At 32.3% G+C, this 27,755-nt stretch overlaps 2 protein-coding genes across 2 annotated transcripts; both read right to left on the bottom strand.

The window, feature by feature from the left end:
• Positions 1–1,635: 1,635 nt before the first annotated feature.
• Positions 1,636–4,102, bottom strand: LOC105176081 (transcription factor MYB114-like). The gene is made up of 3 exons (XM_011098780.2): positions 3,979–4,102; positions 3,748–3,877; positions 1,636–2,206 (listed from the first exon to the last, which is right to left on the bottom strand). Exons 1-3 carry the CDS (start codon positions 4,100–4,102, stop codon positions 1,735–1,737), a joined length of 726 nt encoding a protein of 241 aa, XP_011097082.1. The 3' UTR covers positions 1,636–1,734.
• Positions 4,103–19,714: 15,612 nt separating this feature from the next.
• LOC105176060 (polygalacturonase-like) lies at positions 19,715–21,482 on the bottom strand. The gene is made up of 4 exons (XM_011098739.3): positions 21,334–21,482; positions 20,921–21,235; positions 20,314–20,832; positions 19,715–20,211 (listed from the first exon to the last, which is right to left on the bottom strand). Exons 1-4 carry the CDS (start codon positions 21,457–21,459, stop codon positions 19,966–19,968), a joined length of 1,206 nt encoding a protein of 401 aa, XP_011097041.2. The 5' UTR covers positions 21,460–21,482; the 3' UTR covers positions 19,715–19,965.
• Positions 21,483–27,755: the final 6,273 nt, after the last annotated feature.

The following is a 27,755-nucleotide window of genomic DNA, read 5'->3' as shown; positions in this document are numbered from 1 at the left end:
GGAGCTGTTACAAATATTTCGCGTCGTTACAGAATTCATATGAAAATAGTAAAAGCCAAATATATGTAATGTGTTTTGTGACAGTTGACATTATACGAAAAGATGGCCATCCCTAACTTCACAAATAATTAAAAAAATCATTACACATTGTAATGGCCATAATCTTTAAACGACTTTACGGATACGTTAATATTATAATGGCTTCGGCCGTTACAAATAACTTAAATTGTTACCAACCCTTACATGACGTCATCATATCCTATCCGTTATAAATATGTAACAAAGTAGTGCATACGGCCGTTCGAAATGAGCCGTTACAAATATCGCATTCTTTTATAGCGAGAATGTTGTTTAAGAAACAGGTACAACTTGAATTCCGTTTATCAATCAACTATTCTAACGGGTACGGCAAACCGTCACAAGAGCCGGCCCTAATTTCAGACGGCTTTTCTGACACCGTTACAATTTTTTTGTAACGAAAATACGTGTTATGGGTGTTTTTCACATTACAAAATCCGTACCAAATATTGACCACCTGTTCCAAATTATATATCACCCGTTCCAAATACCCATTCCAAACAATTAATTTTTTTTACAGTGAACTGTCCACAAATTTTTTTCTAAACAGGTTGGATGTAACCTCATATGTGGTTTTGAATTTACGTTTTTGCACTTACTGTATGAACATCTACTTTTCACCAACATATATGCATGCTAATTTTTATCCCAATTTATACCTATATTTTTCGGTAGATTTATCTCGTATATCCACTTTTGCAATTATCTTAACATTGTTACGGAAATACATGCTCACAAAAATATAACTTAAGTAATGTGCACATACTTATACTGCATTAAAAAATACAGGAGAAATAAAATTTTTGGTCCTATAAGTTAGGCTCGTTTTACTTTTGGTTTTATTCATTACAGGATTAGCACTTTTAATTCTGTAACTTAAAAAAAATACAACTTTTGGTCATCATCCATTTTTTTGTCCACAATTAACGGTGTAGCTCACGTACTTAGCGTGTGATCATTAAGTATTTTTGGCTGGAGAGAAACTTGATTTATTGTCCAATTTGAGACCATTTTGGGGAAAGATATAACTATATTTGAGGGAAAAAATAAAGTTTAAAGAAAATTAGGGTAATAAACATCTCTTCTTCACAAAAATTGAATCTTATCCTTCTCATATTTCTATAAGTTGAAGTCAAGTATAAGCAATACAAAGAATCATGTCTTCCACAAATGGATCAAATAGGCTAAATGAAGCACTCATATGCTACTATTGAAAAAAGTACAAATTTTTCCTCTAACCAAAAATATTTAACAGCAATGTGACCTACATTGTTAAAATGTAGATGGAAAAGTGCATGAGAATAAAAAATACTAATTTTTGTAAGTTATGGAACTAAAAGTGCTAATCTCATAATAAATAGAACCAAAATTGACATGAACTTAACTTATGGAACTTCTATTTCCCCAAAAATACATATTTCACTAATATAAAAATAAAAGTAGAGATGTAAACAAATAGAAATATTTGTCTCCGTATCATCTCAGACAAAGGAGAGGTGGTCGTTCGCTTTCAACTTATACAGCTTTTCACTAAGCTTTGTACTCATACCCCACAAAAGAAAGAAACATTAATTCATTGTTGAATAGGTTATGGCACTCAACAATTACTGTAATAAAGACATTTAATTCAATCTAGCGACAAACATGCAACACGAATTACCATTCGTCGCAAAAGCGCATAAGTTCCCCGAGATCCACATCGACGTTCATATCACCAGACTCATCCATCACCTTCGGCGACGGCACTGCAAGATCATGCAGAACCGTCGACGTCTCCCCTGTTTGTTTCTCGATATCGTCAACCACCACAGTTTCCATATTGGTCATTTCAAGCAAGTTGCTCCACCACCTTATGCATTCATCAACTTTGGTCGATGGATGTTGCTTGTTTTCAGGAGCTCCATCAGTTGTCGGGACAAGATTATTGGATTGAGGTACTGTTTTTCTTGTTTCCCTGGGCCATGGCACTTGCAGATTGGAAGGAATCCGAGGTCGGGGTCTTAAGATGTTGGTAGAGGTAATGGTTTTCTCGACTTCGGCCCTCCCCGTTTTATTAATGTGGCTGTTCCAGAAGTTCTTCACGTCGTTTCCTGTTCTTCCCGGAAGTCTACCAGCTATCAACGACCATCTATATTGAAAAGGAAAAATATGCAAGCAATTTCTTTGTAATATAACAAATGAGTACATTATTACTCATAAAAAAGACAACAATTTACTTCCTTGTTTTTAAGAAAATGCAGCTATTTTACCTCTATGTATTTTTTTAAAATGAAGTAATTGACTTTTGTAAATTGCTTTATTTTAAAAAGGAATAATTACACTTCCTTTCCCTGAGGTTTATACGTAGACTTCCTGTGGTTTGAGAAATTACATGTAGCACCTATGAAGTTTGTTTATGTTTAACAAATAAGTCCTTTATTTAGTCAAAATTCACCGAATTTGCTAATATTAACAAAAGAAATTAGAAAAAAAAAATTATATTAACCCCTGATTGATTTATTGCAAATCAAATAAATTTTTTTTATGATCAAATTACCCTTATATGTTTTCATACGTTAATGCATGTGACAAGGTATATCTTCACCGTTATAAGGGTAGTTTAGTCCGAAAAAAATTATTTGACTTGCAATAAGTCAATCAAGGATAAATATCAATTTCATTCAGTTTTTTTTTTGTTGTTGTTAATATCAGCAAATTTAATGAATTTTGACTAATGGAAGAACTCATTTGTTAGACGAACGCAAACCTTAGGGGTGTTAAATGTAATTGCGCAAACCACAGGGGGTCTATTTTGTAATTACACCAAACCTCAGGAAAGGAGAGTGTAATTTTTCCTTTTGAAAAACATAGGGGGACAAATTACTATTATTTATTTTTTTTTATAAAAGAGTAATTCATTCATTTACAATATCATTGGGAGGTAAATTGCATTAAATCCATGATAATTATTAACGCAAAGTTTTAATGAGTTTAAGAGTTACAGTATTTTTTTAAAAATTTATGTATAATACAATATCAACTGTATTTATTTGAATAATTAATTTAAAAATTTATAAAAGATTGGACAAATTTGGAAATAATGTAATTAGACTTTAACTCTTAAATTTTATATAACCCCTAACCCTCTTTGAGAATGTTCTACTTATAATCATAGTACCTCTGTCTTCTGTAATTATCATATGTACATAATTAAAAGGGGTAAAATGTGATAAAATAATAGTTCTAATTAATTGTTATTAGAAAACAAAAATTATTGTTATGTGTTTTCTTCCATTGAGGGTTTCTACTTTTGAGAAAGTGCTTATTATAGAGAAAATTGAAAATTATGATAATGCTTCCTCATTTTAAATATGTTCATAACTATCTTATTTAATACTATTTTTCCTTTTTGTTTTGTCATATTTAATTTCCGTTAGAACCCAAAATAAACTAAGGGTACTGTATTTGAATTTGAACGAAAAATTTAGAAATTTTTTTTCAAACGACTCAATTTGAAATCCATACATATTTATCATAATATAGTTCAGAATCAGAACGAAAGAATTTGAAATCCTTTAAATTTAGAATTCTCCAAACATATACAAAAAATTTATGATTTTAAATCCGTAAATCCAAATGCAACCTAAAATAAAAATTGGACAGTGGACTCAAATTAAGTAAGTAACTTACCTGTTGCCTAATAGCTTATGAAGCCTGATAATGAGATCAACTTCATCTTTTGTAAATCGACCTTTGTTAATATCTGGCTTGAGATAATTCAACCATCTCAACCTGCAACTCTTCCTGCATCTGTTCAGTCCTGCAAATTCAACCCAAACTAGCAACTTGGGCTTGCATGCAAGAAAATATGCAATTTTAGCATGCAGAATTGTTAGTGAATTGACACAAAACTATAATTACTTGCTCTTATAGGGACGAGATGCCACTTCCCTTCTCCGTAGTTCTCAATGCATTTCTTCAAGAGGGCATCTTCTTCAGGGGTCCAAGTACCTTTCCTCACTCCATCGGACATATTGTTCTTCATATTGTGTTCTAGACCTCTCTTTGCTGCTTCTGCAACTCTCTATGTTGTGGGATCTACGACGTATGGTTTATATAGAACTATTTGACACGTCTAAGCATGTGAAAAAGGGTATTTGGCTAAATTTATTTTGAAACATCTTACAGTTATTTTAATAATTTTTAAAGTGTTTGGATAAATAAGAATTTAAAATTTACAAGATTATAGAGCATTCGGCGCATGCAATAAGCTCTTCATGCTAATTATAATAATAATGAACCAAAAAACCATCAAAATTTTAGAATTTAAAATTATATATATAAATAGATCATTTTGTTTTGGAGGGAAAAATGCTAGTTATTTAAAGGATACTAACAGAATATAAGTGTATTTTTGTTTATTGGATATTAAGATTAAAGCGCTTAAAAATATTCTAAAAAAAGTCGGGGAAAATTAACTTTTTCCTGAAAAAACTTATAAGATCCAATTCTTTTTATTTTAAAATTTTATAAATTCATATACAATCTCAAATATCACATAAGATTTATTGAGGAGCTTATAAACTCTGCCAAACGCCGGGTTAGTCAAACATCAATCTGGCTATCTGCTATTTTGATTAATTAATCATATATATAAACACAAATATTTCCAAAATACAATAACAGGTATAATTAGTTGTTGTTGATTTATTTTTTTATGAAATAGTTGACAGGTCCATGAGCACCTATCATAGTTACTGAAATAAGCAACCCTCATAAAATGATGAGTTGGATTAGAGTACGCTAAAACATAACTTTATAGGATGTCGAACCATGAGAACCTTATCAGGTTATCAGTTCTACTGCTGATGTGACGTAATTTTTGGTGTTTTTTGTTTTTAATTTTCAGTTTTTAAAACAGTAACTAAAATAAAAATATATTTATTTTTATGTATTTTCATTTGATTTATAAAACTTTAACACCACGGTTCAATGAGAAATATAATTTTATTAATTAGTTCAACCATATGCTCATTTCGAACCAAAATCTTTACAAAATTAAAACCACATATTTTTCACTAAAAATTAAAAACTGAAAATGAAAACACATATTTTTCTACCGAAAATTTTGTAAAACCATGAGGGACATTTGGAATTGATAGCAGTGGGACAGGAGAAGTTGCACTTTAGGTCCTATTGTTTACGGGTTTAGCACATTTAGTTTCATAAGATAAATATTGTAATATTTTTGGTCCCACAGAATAAAAAATTAGCATATTTGATCCCATAACATGAAACTTATGGTACATTTGATTCCACAAAATAAAAACAACTTTATATCCTATGGGACCAAAATGTGCAACAACCATGACGTGAGCCTTTGTCACTCAACTGTACGTGCATGCAACAACAGACCAACAGTGGGTGAAGAAAGTTCCTTACGGACAGTAGAAAACTTACAAAATCAAATGATTGGTCAGGTCAGAATTAAATGATTGGTCCTAGGTATATTTCTCTGTATTTTGTGTATAAATTAAATAATAAAAAATTGTCGTATTAATAATGAATTGTATAATGCTCACGCAACTTAATATTTACAATTTTTTAATTTTTCATTGCGTAACAAAATTTTCAATAGAGCTAAGCTGATTGCATGAAGTGGAAATGTTGAAGGGCATGCGCAGGCAATATAAAAAAAATAAATTATTTTTATTACAAATTTTATTGTTTAAAAACTATAATAAATTCAAAATACAAGAAACGGCTCAATTAATAGTTATGAAAAAAATCAGTGTCGAGTTAATTAATAAATAAAATTCTCATTGTTAATTTGCATTATTCCATAAAAAAAATTACTTGCTAATGATGATTTTAATTAGTATCAAACTTTTCGGTAGCTACTGAACTATTCTTCTATAGCGTAATACTTTTTATAACAACCAGACAAAACATATGTGATAACATAAATTCTTAACTATAACTAATCAATATTTGTCATTATTTTTTGATCTCACTTATAAAAACAACAATAATAGTTAATTATAATTAACAATATTCATCAAAATATTAATTTTTTACTTTTGATCATAACCCGTATATAAAATCATGAAAAGAAATACTACGTTTCATTGGTAGCTTGTAGACTTCCGAAGAGAACAATAAACGACACGAAGGTCGGACCCCCATGCAAGGACGAACAAACAAGTTAAGGTTGGACTTTTAGGTACAAGGATTGTTGGGTGGCATAACCTACATGTTCAGCTGTTCATGCAAGGACGGCTCCACGTGCAAGAATTGAAGTTCCTTGCCAACATTCGGTTTCCGCTTTCACCTCTCTAGGGCTTGTCCTTTGTGCTTAGTCTGACAGGGAAGGGTAGGGAGTGAAGGCTTATAATAGGTTACTTGTGCTATCCACTGTCGGGGGTTGAGGGGTCGCCTTAGTAAATTTTGAAATGCAAAAATTTTCATCAAGTAAGTAGTGGGGAGATTCAGATGTGAACTTGTGTCGATCGGTTGAATTTGGATTAAATATATGTTAAATATAATATATTTATCGTGTGATTGATGTAAAATTCAAAAACAGTGACTAACTGCATAACATGCATGATACACTTATTTTGTAATTGATTTGGATCGATCGAATCTATTTGGGGAAGAGTTTTTTCCTAATTAATCGGCGTGTGTGACAATTTTTAAACTATAAAAATTATAAAAATTGAGTTTTATGAGCACTGTTGTCGCACTCATTACGTTACTATGCTTTAATATCATTAATCATAACTATAATTCATTTTATAAAATATTTCAAATAAAATCAATACGATAAAATCCTATACTTTAACCAATATATTATCCATGCCTCAAGTAATTAAAAACATTATAAAAAAGACCTAAATGTACTTTTGATCCTCTATTTTTGGCACTTTGGCATTTATCTTTCCATGATTGCAAAAAACTCTTGTTAATTTTTGACATTTCACAATTTTGATTCTTCTATTGCTGGATTTTTCTAAAATTCATCAGAATAAATTATTTGCTCGTCACGTAGTTCATTTAAATTGAGGTTTTTGTTTTGATTGGTTCACTTTTACCAATATAAACAAAAAATTAAAAAGTGAATAATGTGGCATAAGATTTATTTCGACAACTTTTGCAAAATTCGACATTGAAAGGACCAAAATGGAAAAATGTGAAAAGTTATAAGACCCTTTTTCAGCTCCTAAAAAAATAAAGGATAAAAAATACAGAAATCGAGAAGGGCACATGATTTGTTCCGACAACTTTTATAATGCAACGCCTGAAGGACCAAAGTCGTGAAATATCAAAAAATTACAGAATTATTTGCAATCCCTAGAAAGATAAAGATAAAAGTACCAAAGTACCAAAATTACAGACAAAAAATATATTTAAGCATTATAAAAACATTGTATTTACTGCTGAGTAGTAGTATTTATGGACCCCTGCAGCAGGAAAAAAGTAAAAGTTCTAGTTATATAAGAAATCATTAAATACAATTTCAGTCAAAGTCTAACACTCTATAATTGTGTAGTTAAAATTTCAAGCTCAAGATAACACTGTTGACCCACCTATAAGACTGACGACACAGTTTATCATTCAATTCGGCTCTGTGAATTATTTGCTGAAAAATGTACGAAAAGGAGAATAAGTTGCTATTCAATAAGTATAGATAAGCTAACTAGCTTGTACACACACACACACACACATATGAAGTACTATACATCTCATGCAATTGCACCAACCAACAAATGTTCGTCATGCAACTACAATAAATTTAAAAAGTAATATATACCAATAATCATATTTCATCCACAATATATTATTTACATATATAAATAGACGATCTTAGAACTTCATGATTTCACATAATTCAATAAAAGAAGAAGACATACATTCTCCATAATTGTTCACTTATATTGAGCTCTAGAATATGGCATAGAACTTTTGAAGAATGTTATTTTCTCTCCCTTGACTCCTATTTTGAATGATTGATTCTTTCTAGTATATTTGAGGTTATGTTGTAGGGTAGAGAGAGGACCAATTGGATCAGTTGAGTCACAATCTTTCATTGAGTCACGACTCTTCATAATCACAACTAGTAGTGCTTAATGAGAGTCATTGCGGTGGTATGTTTTTATGTCGACATAGTTCTTCCTGCCATGAACTATAACATTAATCTTTAATTTAATTATGAGTAGGATGGTGTTGTATTATGTGGGCAATAACTTAATTAAAATGCCCACTTGGCAAGCCCACACCCGACCGACCTGGATGGCCCAATCACCGATCCGCTCTGCCCCGACCTCGTTTGGATTCTTACTACTTATTCCCTAACCCTAAACCTAATGCTCATTTCTCCTCTTTCCCTCTTCTCACTGCACCGACTCTTATTCTCCTTCTTCTATGATACTTGAAGATCTTCTTACCTTCTTCTTGTGCCGGAAACAATGGTGACCTTCCTAAGCCAATGTGATGGCTTTAGGAAAATAAATAAGTAAACACCTTACTGTTAATACAGGGCTTTTAATCATTCATTTAGTAAAGGATAATCCTATCACTCATTTAATTCCATTCTCAAAGTAAACAGAGCCTTAAAGACTAAAGTGATTCTGAATCAAAACTTAAGGAACCAAATGTAACATTTACCCTAAATTAATTCACTTCGTTGATAAGTAGTTGCGAATTAATTCCATCACTTGCACATTGATTTGTTTGTGACTCTTTAGGTTCATTCTCAACTAGTTTTGGGCTTGTGTCCAATACAATTAATTAATTAAATATATTTAATTAATTATTTATGATTAACATTTAATGAGAAACGCCCGTCACCATGGGTGGGTGTTTAATAACGGTGCTTGGCACTAGAGACTAGGTGAATATTAGTGTAAAAACTTAGTCACCAAGTTCTATACAAGTTCCATCCTTCTACCGATTTGCGCGGGTCGGTTCAGTCAGCTGGCAACCTATGTCGACTAACCTACTAAAATTGCATTGATGACCTACATCTGTCGGTGATGAAATACGACATTCATCCAATAAATGCAATATTTAGTGCAAGTTTTTTTAAGACTCTCGATGCCCTGTCTTAAGGTACTCGACTTGTAACATCTCACACCAACCCTTAGAAGTTGATTTATGCCATAATAATTATTTCACTTTTATCCATAATAATTATTTCAATATAACTATTTTACTTTTGTCCATAATAATTATAAACATAACAAAATACTATATTTGTTCTAGTGAGACTAAAGCCATGCACTAATTAGTTGGTGAAATTTTTTGCATATCAAAATTTACTAAGGCGACCCCTCAACCCCCCGACTGCTATAGCAAAAGTAACCTAAGCCTTCACTCCTTCCCTCCCCTGCCAGACTAAGCACAAAGGACAAGCTGTAGAAGGGAATCTGACAATTCGGAGGTGAGAGCCGCAACCGAGTGTTAGGAAGGTACTTCAATTCTTGCACGTGGAGCCGTCCTTGCATGAACAGCTGAATATGTAGGTTATGCCACCCAACAATCCTTGTACCTAAAAGTCCAACCTGAACTTTTAATTTTGGTATAAGTTCAATCAATGTACTAGGAAGTTGGAAGGAATTCGAGGTTTTGGTCTTAAGAGGTAATGGATTTTTCGACTTTCCCTCCCTGTTTTCCCAGTGTGGCAGTTTCCAGATGTCCTTTGCGTCGTTTGTTGTTCTTCCCGAAAGTCTACCGGCTATGGATAACCATCTGTATCGAAAATTATTTAATGCAAAATTTTAATGAGTTTAAGAGTTTTAGTATATTTTCAGATCTATATATAATACAGCATCAACTGTATTTGTTTGTTAATTAATTCGGGAAACTCCAATAGGAATGGTAGGTCTCCAAACATTAAGAGATAACTCTTTGCCGAATCTTGAGGGGGATCCCGCAACCGCTAGGGACCCTCCACCACATCCTTGTTGCGTTCAGTCATATCTAATCACTATGAGATCCTACTCCCCCTATTCGTGATTTTCTCCAACTAACTGATGGTGGTTGTCCATAAATCGAGAGCTCCCTCAGCTGAAGAGAACATGTTTTGACCTAGGACCTTCATACTGCAACTTTCACCTTTATGCTTTAAGTTTTTAGCTGAAAGAAACACTTCAATTTCGTAATTAGAGCTTTACTTTAATATCAATCTCTTTTTGTACACAAAAACCTAGAAATTACACTTTTATTTCACCCATTTATACTCTTATTTTCTAGTACTTTATTTTACGATTTTCCACTCATTTATATTCTGCATGAATTAAATTTGTTAATTTCTTCTAGATAAATTTTAAATTAATTCTACCACTTCTATAAGGATTTGTGTAAGTCTTTAAGTTCGCTCTCTACTAAATTTGGGCTTGTGTCCAACATAATTAATTAATTAAATTAATTAATCATTAATCAGAAATGTTCGTCACCATGGGTGACTATCTACCAATAATCTATGAGACTAGAGATTAGGTAAATATTAGTGGGAATATTTAGACTCCCGACTACCATACAGTATGGTCCTTCCATCAACTGTTGCTCAGTCTAATAATAGGGCATGGAATTGGAGGTCGGTTCCCACCCTAAACTAGATAGTTATGCTCAAAGCGTGAGACGCATTTACTCTTATGATCGACATAGGAAATCATTTCTTATTCGATCAATCATTGTGGTCATCCATATAACTTAAATAATCTCAGAGCACATAGGAGACCTAACTATCATATACTAACAGGTGACAGATTTTACTTGGGAATCCATTGCCCTCACTACATATTCCGACTATACTAGATACGACTTATAATGACCACATTCAAGACACTATCATCTCTCTCCGAGTTCACAATCGCAAGGTCCATGGAGTCATACTTACTTTCATGATCAATGAGATACAAAAGTAGTACGATAGGCTGGACGATGTTGCCTCGATAATCTTTGCGTGAAAGAAGTTTATGCAATTCTGTACTGGCATATTAGATATGCTGCGGCGAAGGCTTTTTTCGGAGCCAATATGACTGGAGGGTCGTCTGTACAAGAGCATAGACTTAAGATGCAATCCCTTGTAGACCACAGTCGGTGTAGTAACAAAAGTTAGTAGAAGCACTGGAGCCTCGACCATGACCACCACATCTTTGGGAAGAGCCCCAACCCCGACTACGAACTGCCATAGCTAAGGATTCAGTGGTTGTACCAGAGGAAGATTCAAAGAACCAGTTGCAACAAGGAGGACATAGGATAGAGCATTGGATAATGTAGAGATCAAGTAATTGGCTAAAAGATGACCACAAACAAGTTTTGGATTGTTATCGAGGATAGACAAGAACTTCACCACCAAAAAACTTCCTCTGAGACTTCCTAGTCTAAGCATCACAACTCAATGGGTGATATAACATAATTTCACTAGTCGTCCCCTTAAATGAGGAAAAATAGTTAGGAATTGTTTGAGGGAAAAAAGTCTCTCATATAGTTCAAAAAGACAAGTTATGTTCGTTTTATAAGAGTACATATCATGTGACTAATCTCATATTGCCTTGGCAGGAGTTAACTGCATAACTTTCATAGTGATAAATTCCTTTATACTATTCAAAATACAAGGGGTTTAATGTAATTTACTTCTCTATGTTAAGGGAACTGAGCGATTTACCCTCCTGTGAAAACTAAATCAATAATTTACCCCCCTGTGTTATTAGAAATAGAGCAAAGTATCCCGCCAACAAATTTCTTGAATCAAATGCATCTATTATATTTTATTAATTTTAAATTTAAAATAACAACGAGATCTCTAATGTCCTCTGAAATGTTTTAAACTTTCTAAATCTATGTCCATAGCAATTGATTGATTGGGAAGGGAATTTCTATGACTTTCAGTAGAGTAAACAGATCTCAATTATGAAGAATAGATGCCTAATTCTATGCCCTAAGCTAGGGATGGAAGTTGGGGCAGTAGGACCATACCTATATAGAACTTAGAGACTAAATGTTTACACCACTATTCACGTAGTCTCTAGTGTCGTTGATAGATGGCTGTCCGTGGTAACAAACTATTTTTAATTATTTGTTAATAAAAAATAATTAATTAAATTAAACTTAATTAATTGCATCATACACAAGTGTAAGTCCAGTAGATGATGAACCTAAAGAGTCACATACAAATCACTGGGAAGTGATAGAATTAATTTAGAATCAATTTTGAAAGAGGAGAATTAATTTAATTGGATTATATTAAATTCTTGGAGACTTGATAGGATTATTTGTGTGGACTTGTTCATTAGATGGATGATCCAAAATTTAATTGACTAGATTAATTAAATTTTGGAATTGGCCTTTAAATTAATTGAATTTATTTAAGAGACTTGGGCTAATTAATTAGTGGTTTGGATTAATTAACTAATTAGTAGATAGGGAGTGTTTGCAAAAACTTCTGCTTTTAAAAAAAGTGTTTTTTGTAGAAAAAATTAAAAGTTGTGGCAGAATCAAAAGTGGATAATGTTTAAAAAAAATGTGAAAAGTAGATAAAAGCTAAATTAAATAGTATTTGGAGAAAAATAACTTCTAAAATAAACTCGATTAATGATTTTCGCTTAGTATTTCACTTGTTGTTTGTCACTATGGAAAAATCACAAAACATTTATTTCAATTAGTATTTTGTATTTATATTTTTAAGAGTATTAAAAAAATATGTTAAAATTTTAATAATTCTCCCACTAAGTAATATAATTTTTGATTCACACACAATACCCAAACTTGCACGAGTATAAAAAATAATATTATATCAATTAATCAAATAATAATATGTGAACAAAATAACATAATTAGATAATATAGCACATAAAATATAAAAACTTAAAATATTAAATGTGTAAATTTAATTATTAATAAAATTAAATTATTTAAAAACTCCGATATCCACTTAAAATATATAATTTTAAAAATAAATTAAAACGATAAAGTTGAAATAAGATTATTATAATAAGGATAAGGTAGTCAAAAATAAAATTGGATTTATTTAAAACCGAAAGCCAAAGCAGCTAATAGCACCCCCAAGGTGCTTCAAACTTTTGGTCTAAAAGCGCTTTTCTTAGCCGTTTTAGAAGTAGAAATTGGTACCACAAACACTTTAAAACTGATGTTTTGAAGTTAGAAGCTGAAAAATGCTTTTATGAAGCGCTTGCAAACACTCCCACAGATTTAATTTGAAGTCATTAATTAAAAATGGCCTAGAAATAATTAGTTGGATTATTTATATTTGATTGGGCTCAATTAATTAAAAGTTTAACTATACATTTCATCCCATTAAATAGGGTCGTTCTCCCATTTAGTCCACTGCTTTATGATTGAAAGATAAAAGAACCTTACCAAGTTTTCTATTATTTTGCATTTTAGGATGAGTTAATTTGGCATCATAATCAACCTGTTTGCTACAAAATATTATGGCCATTATCTTGTTAAATGCATAATCGTTTCACAAAACATGTATCTTACTACCACAGTTAGTAGTAAAAATCAACAGATTTCTATGATTATCCTGTACATATTTTGCAAAGGTCTAGATAAACTCATTACTTAGCAAAATATTTGCTCCCGTATCATTAAAGTACATCGAAAGCGTTTTTACCTTGAACTAAAGTGTAACAAATGCTCCTCCCATCATGATTTTTGCTTCTCGAATTCCTATAATAAGTACTAGGATTTTCTTGTGAAAAACCCTTTCCCGCAATAACGAGTAACAAATTCCTAATCCTGAATAAATATAAATTGCAAAATAATCCGACTTATATTGCTTATATAACATACCTGTCGATATGTATATAGAAAATGGACTAGTCATTCAATTCTTATGGTAACAACATCTAAACAGTATTCCATACTGTTACCTTTTCTTTCCCATGATTTATGATTTTCGAGAAAGGTTAATCTCAAAGTCATACTCCCATTCTCATGCCCTCCAACATCTGCAACCACAATCTCATGCCCTGCTATTTCTAGCATGCCTTTGTATTTACCAACAACAGGTTGCACTTTAGGTAAACTAAATTTTACATTATAAATCACTAATTGTCTGATGAGTTAAAGCTTTTAACAACTTATTTTCTTTTCGATGAAGGGTTAAGACATGATTGGAATCTTGGTTAGCTAGGTTGTATGCAATTTTAGGGTGAATATCAAATATTAATTTTCCTGTATACAAATTTTCTAACATTGTTCCAAAACATCCATCTCTTAAACTATTGATTCTTTTATCCATTATTGATAAATGTATTTCTAAATCAATTCATTCCTTAAAAGTTGTTGTGTTACTATTACAATAGTTCCTATGTGGATCCATTTCATACTAACAACTACTTCTTCTCTTAGCTTACTTAATTCTTCAAAAATTTTGTCCTTATTTATAAATTGCATTTCCATCACATTACGAGTAAATTCCATGGGATTACCAAACTCACCTGAATTTATTTTGTAGATTAAGTGATTTTTCTCTTTGGCTCAGCCCTATTTGGTTGAGGATCTTCCAATTCCTCCACTTCTGAATCCATCGTACGAGTTGAGATTAGAGTCTTGACGTATGATCCTATCATGGTTTGTTTAACACTGTCATTCTTGGAAAGAATTCTAACAGGCTTTTAGAGGTTTGAAGCCTATCCCCTTAGTTATAATTATTTTGACTCGATTGAATATCATATTGAATCAATCTCTATTTACTCCTTATAGATGCTTCTGTCTGAAAGAAGGTCATCCAAATCGCTATAGTAAACTGCATATGGTGTTGTCCATGGATTATAATAATCCACTATATTTCTACGAGCAGTCTGGAGACATATGTCCTTTCACTCCGTATGTCCAGCAATTACAGTTCCTGAAACTTTCATTCGCTTTAGAATGGGCTCATATGAAGGTTCTTTTGTGGTGGTTCTTTCCTTGGATCTAGCTTTTGTTCGTCCAGATCTTTGAGATGAAACCCTTGTTGGTCCTGTTTTCTATCCAGATATGTATGATTTGGCCTTTGATTTGGACACTCCCAGGGTAGGAGTCACTATTCTGATTCTTCCTCTTCCTTGGCTCGCTCGATTCTCCTATAATTATTGGAAAATCATTATTATCGGAATAGAGAAAGGTTCTTTTGATCTACCTCTCGGTCTCTTCATGTTCTTTTGGATGGATGTTTGATAACACCAATCCTCTAGTTCGTCTTTGAGGAAAGACATTCTCCTTGATAATGAATCCAATTGTCCTTTGGCTGCTTTGTATGATTGGATCAACATTCCTACCATGGACTACAGATCTTTGCAAAGAACATAGGGGAAGCTACTTCTATTGGTACTACATTATAGAAAAAATACATGCAAAACAAGTAGATATATATTCATCTATTTCACAAATATTCCTTAATTTGAGGCCAAAAAGAGATTGTGAGTACTCTTTAGCCTTTTCAGCTTTGTTTCCTTCAAAGTATCTATCTCTTATAAAATGTACCTTGATGAGCCTTCCTAGTCTTTCAGCAATTTCACTTTTGGACTCTCCAACTAGGATACTTGCTTTGGTGTTTTTAGGGGTACTATGTCATATGATCTTTACAGACCCTCCAATCTTAAGTCCGATAGTCGTACGAAGTTTTCCTTGTTGAGTTTGAACGTAGTCGCTGCTGTATTCATAGTTACCATTCGTCAATCAACTTCTTGATGTTTCAGAAGTCAATAACATCAATGTTGAGTATAATACCAAAAGGATGTAAGGGCTGGAGCATTGTCCTTGCCTAAGGTATATTTTTCGGCACTCTTATAGAATTCCATCTTGGATTTTCTCTTAATTCGATTCCCACAAATGTCGGGGTGGCTGTTGGTGTGGAAATCCATATGTCTCCCACAAACATCGGGGTGGCGTTGGTATAAAAATCTATACTTTCTCTCATTGGATGATCTAGTAGAGGATCATTTGAACCTGTATTTCCCCCGGACGATGGTACTGCTAGAATGATTTCATTAGTTTGGACATTGACCAAATCCACAATCCCAAGTTGGGTAAAGGATTATGTTAACTTTTATAAACATGGAAATCTACCCTTCATACCTCCATTATTTCATGGATTTCATGCCGTCAAGGATTAGATCCTCTTGGATCTTTGACTTCGGAATCTCCATCGCTTTTCTCTTTTGGTCTAGAAGACTTGAGTCAATCCTTTTCGGATGATCGATTGTCAAGACAATCAAAATTAATTACTGATTTTATAACTATAGCAGCAGTCGAACCAAGTCGGTTCCCTAGGGAACTACGACTTAATTTCTTAGTCAAGTTGCGGTAACCAAATGAGGAAATTTGAATAATAATTAATAGAAGTATAATAAAACGCAAAAGTAAATTATTAGCAAGAAATCCATAGGAAGGATTCTAACCCAAGGAAGTGTTTCACCCAATCATTATGTTGATCATTGATTGCACAAAATTAATTTCACAATCAAGCATTCAACCTCGAAATCTATTAGGATAGCCATAATAAATTCCTTTTTTCTATTGTAATTGATTTGATTCAAGCATCTAAATCAAAACTTATTATCTCATAACTGGGCACGATAGTGTTTCATCTCAATTCAATAATAACATTTGCATTAGTGAAAACAGTTGAAGCTAGACCAAACAATTGAGATAGTTGTAATCGTCTAACCTAGTTTTCTTGTCCCTACAAATACATCATGTGAAGCACACAATAAATTTTCTTGCTACTCATACCATTCATTCATGACAATTACGGATCACTAATTCATGGATAGCCGTAGAATAATTAATATCGAATTGTCAGATCTATGAATTGTAATATTCTATAAGATGTAAGTAATACTTGGCGAAATTAGATACGAATTAAGATCTCAAAACATAGCGATTAGATTCAACTTTTTCTTTGAATTAGAAAATAGGTTTAGCTACACAACATGTTCGTAGCAAAATTAAAAATCCAAAACGAAAACATAAGCTAAAAATATGGAAAAATTGATTGATAAGGACACCGACGTCCTTTGATTCCTTACTCCCAAGCTCCAAAACGATGAATGGCTCTTTCTCCCTTCTTCCCCTTTTCATCTGCAGCAATTGGGCCTTCTTTTTCTTTTTTTTGTCCCTTTGAGTTTTTTCCAGCAATTAACAAATAAATATTCTCTAGAAACTTTCTAAATTGGTTTCTCCCATCAAACAACCTTGCAGATAGAATAGGGCGTGATCACGCCCTAACAAATGTTAAAGTCTATTTCTGTCCCAACTTTCCTTGATAATTTTCAGCTCCATTTGAGGATTTTTGGCTCTCTTTCCTTCAAAAGGGGTTGATATCAATCATTCACACAAAAGATGCATAATTCAATTATCAATGCTATGAACTAGTTCTAAAATACTTGAATTAAGCATGTAATTGAGTGATAAATGGCATTCTATCATCGAACTATTGTCAACTCTTTTTAAGAATTTTCATAAGAAAATTCCTTCTATATATTTCCAAAATTTGAAAATATTCACTATTGTCATTGTGACTTGAACCTTTGTTCGATTCTATACTTTGAAAGTCTCATCCATAGTAGTCAATATATCAATATGTAATATAAACAAGTATTTCTTCAATAAGCCTAAACTCTGATACCATTTGGAATGAGCATGGAGTTAGGATAAAAATAGAAATGAAATTGGACTAAATATATCATTTTTACGAAAGTTGCGGGTCTAAATTTGTTGGTCTAAAAATTAAAGAACCGAAAGTGAGAACTACCCCAAACCTAGGGGATCAAATCTTCCTTTTCCCATTTAATTAATTAAGTGCATTTTGGGCTTTTTTTATCTGGTATTTTATTTAATTAGATTGAATAAAAAGTCCGACAGTTTGTTATTGGGCTCAATTTAATTTTTTGGACAAATTAATCTAGTCCATCTAAATGCACCAAGCGCAGCCCATGTTGATGTTGTCTAGGTCAACCTACCTTATATGGAGAGTAAAAATGGTTGCAAAGGTTTGATTGGGGCTGATCATTTTGACCGTGAGGAATAGTGGAGGAGTCATAGGAAGTGGGTAGAGATAAGGAAGTGACCTACTTGAGTAGGTAATCCTTCCTTTACTCCCATTTTAATGCGAACTTTTTCCATAACCCTATTTGATACTAGTTAGCCGAATTCTTGCTCCCCTAAGGGGCTGTTTTTTGTTCATCATTGTCTCCTATCTCTCATGTTCTTCTTCATTTACAACCAAGTCAAGAATTAGATAGAGCGGAGAAATATACTCAGCAGTAGTGTAGTTTTTCAATCTCTCTTTCTAGATTTATTTCTTGCTAGCACGAGGACAAATTTCACATTCCTGGTGGTGGTGTGGGAATATTAGATGGCTCCTATGTTAGAATCTTACGTGGACGCACGTTGGAAAGGAGTTCAATGCATGTACTTAATTAAAGAAAATGAGCAGAGTAATGTTTGTCGTTTAAATATTACTTTTCGTTTTCTCCATAGCCTATGACGTGGATCTTTACTTTCTTATTTCTGGTTTGATACACCGATAGCCCAAGAACGTTCAAGGATACACCCCTTGAACGTCTTTTGTTTCTTTTATGTTTTGCGCTTCCACCAGATCGATCAACTCCCTTTCATATTGATGGGATTTCCCTTGGAAATCCGGGACCTTCGGGTTGTGTTGGAATCATTCTTGATTCCTAGTTTGGGTTTGTTATTGCATTTTCAGCAGTCATAAGCATGAACACAAATAATATTGCTGAATGTTGCACTTTACGGAATGGCCTTATGGTGGCATATTTCAAAATATTAAGAAACTGATAATTGAAACAAACTCTAAACTTCTGCTTCTTTCTTTTATGTAGAAAAGACAAAACTTTCGAGGTTCTAATATCTTTGCTTTGCGATTATTGGCACTTTTAATGATACGGAAGCCAATCGAGCTGCTAATATTTTTGCCCTAACGGCAGCAGATCACATATCTTGTTTTTTTTTCTGCCTTCTTTTGATGAAATCATTGTACTATCTGATCCTTATTTTGTATGTATAAGGCACATTCGATGCATGACAAAAAATATAATAATTAAATATCATTTAATAAAAAAATATAGTTTTAGGAAAAATAATTACGATAAAAAATAAATAATTTTGAATGAGAATATTTAGAGTAGGAAAAAGAGAAAAAATTACCTAAAATAACTAGTTATTTAAAAAAATTATTTTTACCACTTGTATATAATTAGGGATACATGGAAGTTAGGTTATTCAAAAGAAAAGAAAAAACAAAAAGGAAAAGACCAAAAATAAGGAAGATACTAAAGAGACGCTTTCCCTTAATTTATAGTACAGATTAAGTGAGACACCAAAAGAAAGCTTTCACTTTATTTATTGTACAAATAGACACTATACTTGTTTTTTTTTTTTAAAAGAAAAAAGATTACTAGTTGATGTTGCCATATGAGTATTCTGAAAATATAGTGGGTACATTAGTATAATTTCTTGATTACCAATTATGGATAATTGCTTTATTAATAATGCAATTAGGGACGCAATGTTGATAAACTATTTGAATAACTGAAACTCACAATTTGATCACCATAATTATACTGTTTAAGTTGGTGCCTAATATTTTAATCATCAAAAAATTTAATATTACTTTCAGTTTGTCACACATATTTATTGTACATCAATAATTTACTTAATAGAAAAGATGCATCTACGGAACTCACAGCTTAAAGAACTATTCAATTTTTACTTTTACGTCCTTGATCATGCCAAGGGCAAAAAAAATGAGGGTCACATCTCTTAGGCCTAAGGCCCTAACGAATCGTAGTTAATCTTTAAAAGGCTAATTAAAACCAAAATTTTAATCCCAACTAAAAAAATATATGAAATTGATGTGCAAGAAACAAATTAAGCAGACTTGGCAGTAGTGGCACACACTGGTGGATTCTGCTTGCCGACAAATTTGGGTTTGACATTGGCACATTTGGTGGTGATAGGACCTTGATTTCCATTATATGTAAGATCAATGTCACCCACCTCTACATTCTCGCATGGCTTAAGACCACTGCAAATAAACGTCACCGCCTCTGCAGTATTTGTCGTGCCCCGTACGTTCTTAATGCTGACGTTACTGATCTTGATAGATGATGGTCTCTGTAAAATAATCAACAAATAAAATATAATCAGTATACTAAGAGTCTAAATTATTTTAAAATGAAGGGTTAGAAAATTTGGATCACAAATTGAGAAACTTACATCTTTTTTGCAAAGATTGTGTGGACAATATTCTTGATCAATGATAATGGGACTGCTAACATTATCCATGATTAAATCTTCAAAATGCAAATCACTGACAGTCAATGTTGCTGGGGCAGAGGGCCATGTCTTCACCCTGACGCCATTTTGTGTGCCAATGAAGGTGCAGTTTGTCACATATATCCCCTGCACATCCTTTTCTTCTGCATACCCACCAAGGCTTCCAACGCTAATACCGTGTCCTGGACCACAAGTTACATTTTGGATGTGAATTTCTTTGGACTCGTCTCCAATTGAGACACAATCATCTCCTGTTTTTATGATGGAATCTTTGATATTGATCATCGTGTCACGACCCAGATGGATACCATCAGTGTTTGGGCTATCTCCAGGGGCTGAAACTGTGAATCGGAGGAATGTGACATTATGGCTCGATATACAATTCACGTGGAAATTCTTGCTATCTTTTGTGGTCACATCACGAATTATGGAGTTGTTGACGAAATTGAAGCTAAGATTCTGCACAAATGCATGTGATTATGGGTTGTTAATTTGTATACCTATTCTACTTGAAATAATTGAGGATATATAAGGAGGTAGGTCTTACCATGGGAAGCTTGGCACAATTTCTATTTTTGTGGCAGTCGTTTTGCTTCCAGGCTTCTTGTCCTTGACCATCAAAAACTCCACCACCTGATAGGGTGAAATAATTGACATAATTGATAGTAATCCATTCACCTTCTTTATTAGGCAATTGACCGGGATTAGGATTGGCTTGCAAGGTTCCTTGGACTTGAAGCTCGAGAGGGGCCTTATTGGGGCCTAATAATTTCACTTGACTAAGAGACCAGGTTCCTTGTGGTATCACTATTGTGCTTGGGGAAGTTGAATTGCATGCCTCCTTCCAAGCGTCCATTAGAGCCTAACATGCAAATGGGTATTTTTTTCAACAAATATATTTACATAAAAACAAGCGGAATCAACTGAACACATAAATGAGGTAGATAATATTGGTTAAACCTGACTGATATCTCCACCAGATTTTGCACCATACTTTGTGATATCATATGTCATTGGCCCCTGAGCATTAACATTTATTGCCAACAAAGACAAAAAGAAGAGAATTGTAATGAAGTTTATTGCCATTGCCTTCTATAGTTTTTATTGATGTTGATATAGTTAATAATTGAGTTCTTTGCATACATCAATTATGAATTTATAGTAATAGTAGACCATTCAGAGCCACCGGTTACTGATCATGACTATTTTTCAGGAATAGAGATTACTTTATTTTGAACAAGTTTGTCGTACCTACAAAGCACCATCTTTGAACACATGTAACTAACAATTCTATGAATAAAGTTTTTACATTGCCTAATATTTTACTGTTATATATATATATATATATATATATAAATTAAAGTCCTATAATAAAATAAAAATTTATTTAATTGCATATACTGACTTAAGGCTAGTGTTATATCATATGTTAATTTTGAACAAACTTAGCTTTTTGTAGGAATCTAACATAAACTAATATAGATTAATTTATATCTATTTTCATATTATACTATATTATAGAAATTTATTATTATTATTATTATTAATTAGTATCTAATTTATTTTTTTAATTATAAAAGTTTGGGTAACATGAAATGTATTAGGTTTCTTTAATTATTTATTTTTTTTATGCCTAAGTTTTGCCTGATATGCAAAATAGATATGAATCTAATTCTATATATCTAATTTATGGGGTGGAAAATGAGCCACACCTGCTCCCAGGCTTGGCAAACTGGCTCGTATAAAGCTCAACTAGAGCTCGAACATTTCAAGCTCGAGCCTCCTGCTTCTTTATTAGCCGAGCTCATGCCAATGTATTTTTATTCAAAATTTTAAGAGCCGGCTCGTGAGTCTTTTTTTACTTTTTTCTTAATTTTTAAATACTATTATATATTTAACTACACTATAATAGTATATTAGGTTAATAAACAAATATTTATAATATATTAGAATTATATTCAAGCCGATCTCATATTTTAACTTTAGATCATCATAAAAGTTTGGTATTTCAATATCTATATAAAATAAGCATAATCAGTAATTTAGTATTTTATGTATTTTTGTCTAAATTACTATCTAATATATATATTATACATTTGAATTTGTTGTTATATTTTAATATCAATTGATATTTTATATATTTATTTTGGAGTATTTATTTGTACCAAGATTATGTGTACGCACTTGGATAATTTTATGTAAACTCTCAATATATTTACTAATTATGTTACCACTAAACTAGTAGTAGACATATTAGAAAATAATATGAAGTTGTATATTCATAATATTAGATTAATTTAATGTAAATATATGATTTGTATTTTATAATCAATTACTATTATAATTATATATTTTTATGCTATGTTAGTTACTTATTCTTTACATTATATGGTAGTTGAAGAAAATTAGGAACATATTTTTGTTAGATGCAAAATACTGTGTGCTTGTCAATCGAGCAAATTCATTCGAGCTCCACTCATTTATACCCCTAGTCTAATTTACAATATAAGACTATTAATTAGATTCTTCTAATAATTATCTATTGAATTATATTTATTTAGATATAAGTGGTACATGATTATATTAATATTTCACTAAATTAAGCAACTGAGTAATATATTGGCTCAATTATTATATTTACATCAATATAACTAAAAATTATGAAATAATTAATCACAATCTACACACATAAAGAAAGATAAACACCTATGCATCTGGTGGCTTGCAACCATGACCTTGAACTAATTATAGGTAGGGTTGTTTAATAAAATTGCTGAACGCGCCGACCAATCATGCCAATCCAATCCATACCTCAATTGGCGGGTCAAGGATGGATTGGGTTGGTCTTGGACTAATAAAAAAATGATTGCAGTTTGGGAATCGAGTTTGGCCTTATACGTATATAGACCATATAGATCTCGTTCAACCGCGACAAAAATAATAATAAGAACAATAACAATAATTATACACTACAATTCTTCATATGTTTATATAAAAGTTTTGATAATACATAAATTAATATTCAAGACAATAATAATAACTACGATACTTTTAATTTTGTATCTATCAAGATTCTCTATAACTCTACGCTTGATACTATATCAAATATAGCAGGAGAACAAGTGGGAGAGAGAGGAAGATAGGACGAATTGGCTTGTTGTAGGTTGAGTTGTGTGAGGTATGGTGTATATGAATATCTTTATATTTTGCTTATATGAGAGAGTAGAAATGTGTATATATATAATCGACTCAATGCCACAAGTCAAGATCTCTTCTAAATGCTATAAATCAATCATACCATATAGGAGGGGGCACCATATTTGGCCGAGTTGCATGTTTTGAAAGTGCAACTCGGTCATGTCAATTTTTCAAGCACCTCCTCCATTCCTTAGTTAGAAGTCAACCCTTAGCTAATGGCCCTAATTTAGTTGATTGAGTTTTATTTTTAAATAAATTAAAATAGGTACAAAGGTTTCAATAAATTTAGTTAAATCCAATTTAATAAAATGCAAACTAAATTAGGCATATTATCATTTAATCCATTTAAAGACATAAGTTCAAATATGTCTAATTAACAAATCTAATATATTAATGAAGAGTAGCCCAATAAATTTAATTCAATAATTTAATCTTGGGTCATCCATCCAATGGATCATCACATATACAAATAATTCAATTATTTACATCTTTCGAAATTAATTCTAAATTAATTCAATTTTCTCCTTGGTAATTTGTGGGTGACTCTTTAGGTTCACTTTAAGCCAAACTTAGGCTTGTGCCCAACACAATTGATTAATCAAATTCAATTTAATTAATCATTCTTAATCAATCATTTAATGAAGAGCGCCAGCTACATGGGTGGCCGTCTAACAACGGTCCATGACACTAGAGATTTGGTGAATATCTATGTGAATATTTAGGCTCTCAAATTCTATACGAATAAGGTCCTTTCATCCACCATCTCTTTGTCTTTGTCTAGGTTATGTAATTGGGTATCGGTTCTCGTCCTGGACTAGACAACAATGCTTTAATACTTGAGACCCCGTTTTGCTCTATTGTTCGACATAAAAAATTAGTTTCTAGTCGACCAACCACTATGGCCATCGATTCAGAAGGTGTGAATGCGGCTTCAGGTGGATAGGAGATACTGCTATCACATACTGACATGGGATGGATCCTCTTCTTGAAATCCATTGTTATCACTTTACATTCTGTTTGCAATGGACAAGGTTTATAATGATCATGTTCGTGATACAATTACCTCTTTTGCTAGATCCAAAATGCAGCCATCATGTGTACGTGATTTTCATTGTTCCTCAAGTTTGAGTACTACTCTCGTACTATTGTAATTGGGTATTCCAGTCATACCGATCAAACATCAAAGAAATTCGTATGATGATTCCCACATGTCAGTTCACTCAGCTAACTACTTTGTCAACTAACTCATTAAATATGCATATACGTCCAACATCTATTGCAGATGAAACATGACATTCATTTACTAAGTGCAATATTCAATGCAAATCTCTATAGGACTATCAATGCCCAGTTTCGAGGTCGTCAACTTAAAACATTTCAAACCAACCTTTAGAAGTTGGTCTCATAGCCGTAATCCAATGTTCAACTTAACTATACAGGTTATCTAATTGGTCTATGGGCATCTATTGTGATGTTATAGCAATGTTTAATGTAAATGGTAAACACAACAAACACATGTACTAAGGATGAATACTTATCATATTCATCAAAATAATATAACTTTAGAAAGGTTGTTGAATACTTTTGAAAACAGCCAATCTGATTAGCTTTCTGGTCACTTATTCCAACATTCGAACCCATCATCTCAAATTTATTTGTGCTACCTCAATCTTAACCATTAGGCTAAGATATCATTGGTTTTCTATTCCTCCTTAATAAACATCACCATTTCTACCTCTACATACACAAATAGATTGGACACAACTGTAAGTCTATAAGCTTTAACACCATTCATGGACTTCTCAAGAGTTTTAATATGAAATATTTGCAATGCCCTTGCTTATTCTAATCTAGTAGTCAAGGTTTATTCGTATTATCAATAATATATAAAAATATCAAAATATACATGACAAATTTAAAAAAAAAATAGTTCTATTATTATAACTTTCATTATTTTACTCATTATTGTTACTTTCTTTTTCCTAATAGCTAATAATCACAATCGTCTGTTGCCACCCTTTTTCTTTCCTAACAGGAGATCGATAATGCTTTGTATGAAAGATACTTATACGATACCAGATAGACATTTTAGACATGCTGTGATGAATGCATTATTCAACTCTAGAATGACAGAAGGGTCATGTGTACAAGAGCATCGAGTGATGATGCTATCTCTGTGGAAAAGCTTAAAGATCTCCAGGTTAATCTTGAAAAAAGGAAGAGATATACATTAACGTGGTCCTTCTGTCTTTTTCACCCTTATTTGACCCATTTATTTTCAACTACAATATGAATTGGCTTGAAAAAAATCTTCATAAGTTATTAAATATATTGGTCCAGTAGGAGGTAACGATTGAAAAATCTGTGTCGCTGGTACTAATGGGGGAGACTTTGGCCTCTGAATCGAAAAGCAAGGCTGTTGGTCATCGAATACTTGTTTACACAAGCACAAATGAATACTCTTTATAGTAAGTCCACACAAAGCACTAACTTGTCTTCCTTTAAGTCTTGCTAGAAACTCAAAAAAGTAATGCTAGAACAACATTTCTATGAAGTAGAAAGTGTTCTAAGTAAACTCAAGAAAATTTTGAATCTATTTCAAGTTCTTTATATTTGAATGCAAGAGAAAATATATCTAGAGATAAGAGAGAAGCAATAGAGGGAGAGAAACAAATGAAGACACACTTGAAACATCAAGAGGAAGGGCCTAGCTAAGTCCTAGTTTCCACTCCCTCTATTTATTGAGGGAGTGGTTGGCTTACAAGTCAAAGGCTTAGCTAAGCCCTAGTCAAATATCTTCATTGCATGGTAGGGCCTTGTGGCCCCTTGAGGGTCACTTGAGGCTTGACCACCATTTATATTAAATACACTTTGACGTTGAATTAGAAATTAATTGATCCAGTCAACTAATTTTAAGTCCATCAAATTCTTATTGAATTCTTGGTTCGAAGATAATTAATTCCAAATTCAAATATTTAATTAATTCAATTAATTAACACTTTAGGTCTCCTATCAAATAGAATTGCAATGAGTAATCCAATTAATGAAGTGATTAATTTAAACTCCTTTAAATTAATCATATCTCTCTTTCGAAATTAATTCTCCACCAAAAATTAATTAATTTTCACAATATCGTTAATGTTTTATATGTGATCCTTATCAGTCTACCTTTAGCTAGTTTTGGCTTTATTTCACATATATAATTTAATTTGGAAACTAAATTGTTCTTGATTAATTAAATTATATTTAATTAATCCCTCTTTAAGTGACCTATCAATCCAAGAGCACCTGTTAGTCTGTTACCATGGGTGACCGTCTAGTAATAGTCAATGGCACTAGAAAATAGGTGATAGTAGTATGAACCTTCAATTGATTACCATACATATATAGTCCTCCCATCAAGCTATCTTCTTCAAAAAATAGGGCACGAAATTCTAAATCGATTCTTATACTTGACTTTGATAATTATGTATCCACTCTCATTGATCAACATAGAAAAGTTTTTCCTATTTAATTGACAGTTGTGGCTACAAACTTTCAAATATCGACACAGCTTAGAGGACATAGAGATCGCTATGATCTTATGATGGATGACGAATTCCTTATGAAACAAACCAAACTCCATGCATATTCTGACTGCAGTAGTGTAGGGCTTTTGGCAACAACGTAATAAACATAGTTATATTCATTAGGACCAAGATACAACTGCTTCATACATAAGGCTATTGTAGCTCTTGATGTCGGAGGACTAACTTCCGTACTATCACAACTAAGGAGTTCTAGTCATACGGATCATGCTACACGGGCTTTCATGTAATAACTCATACGAGTCAATTCAATAAACTTCACAACTCACTAGTCAAGTACGCACTAAAGTGCATAAATGTCTTATATTTGTGCCCGATCAAACGCGATATCATCGTATAAATGCATCACTTAGTGTAAGTCTCTACAAAACAAGTTAATGCCCATTCTTGAGGATTCTTGACTTGAAATGTTTGAGACCAATCTTTAGAAGTTGGTCCCATTGTCACCATCAAATGCGCAACCTAACTTCTTTGATTTATTTTGTATGTGGGTTTCGTTTGTGAAGTGCAATAATAATGTAAAATGATAGCATGACAAAGACGGTCTGAGAATAAATTATACTCATAATATTTAGGGTAAATTATAATGAACTCTTT

Source organism: Sesamum indicum, linkage group LG13 (assembly GCF_026168435.1).
Source record: "Sesamum indicum cultivar Baizhima isolate 11 linkage group LG13, ASM2616843v1, whole genome shotgun sequence".
Taxonomy (NCBI): Eukaryota; Viridiplantae; Streptophyta; class Magnoliopsida; order Lamiales; family Pedaliaceae; genus Sesamum; species Sesamum indicum.
Note: the sequence above shows the minus strand (reverse complement) of the source record. Positions and strands in the feature narration are given on the sequence as shown.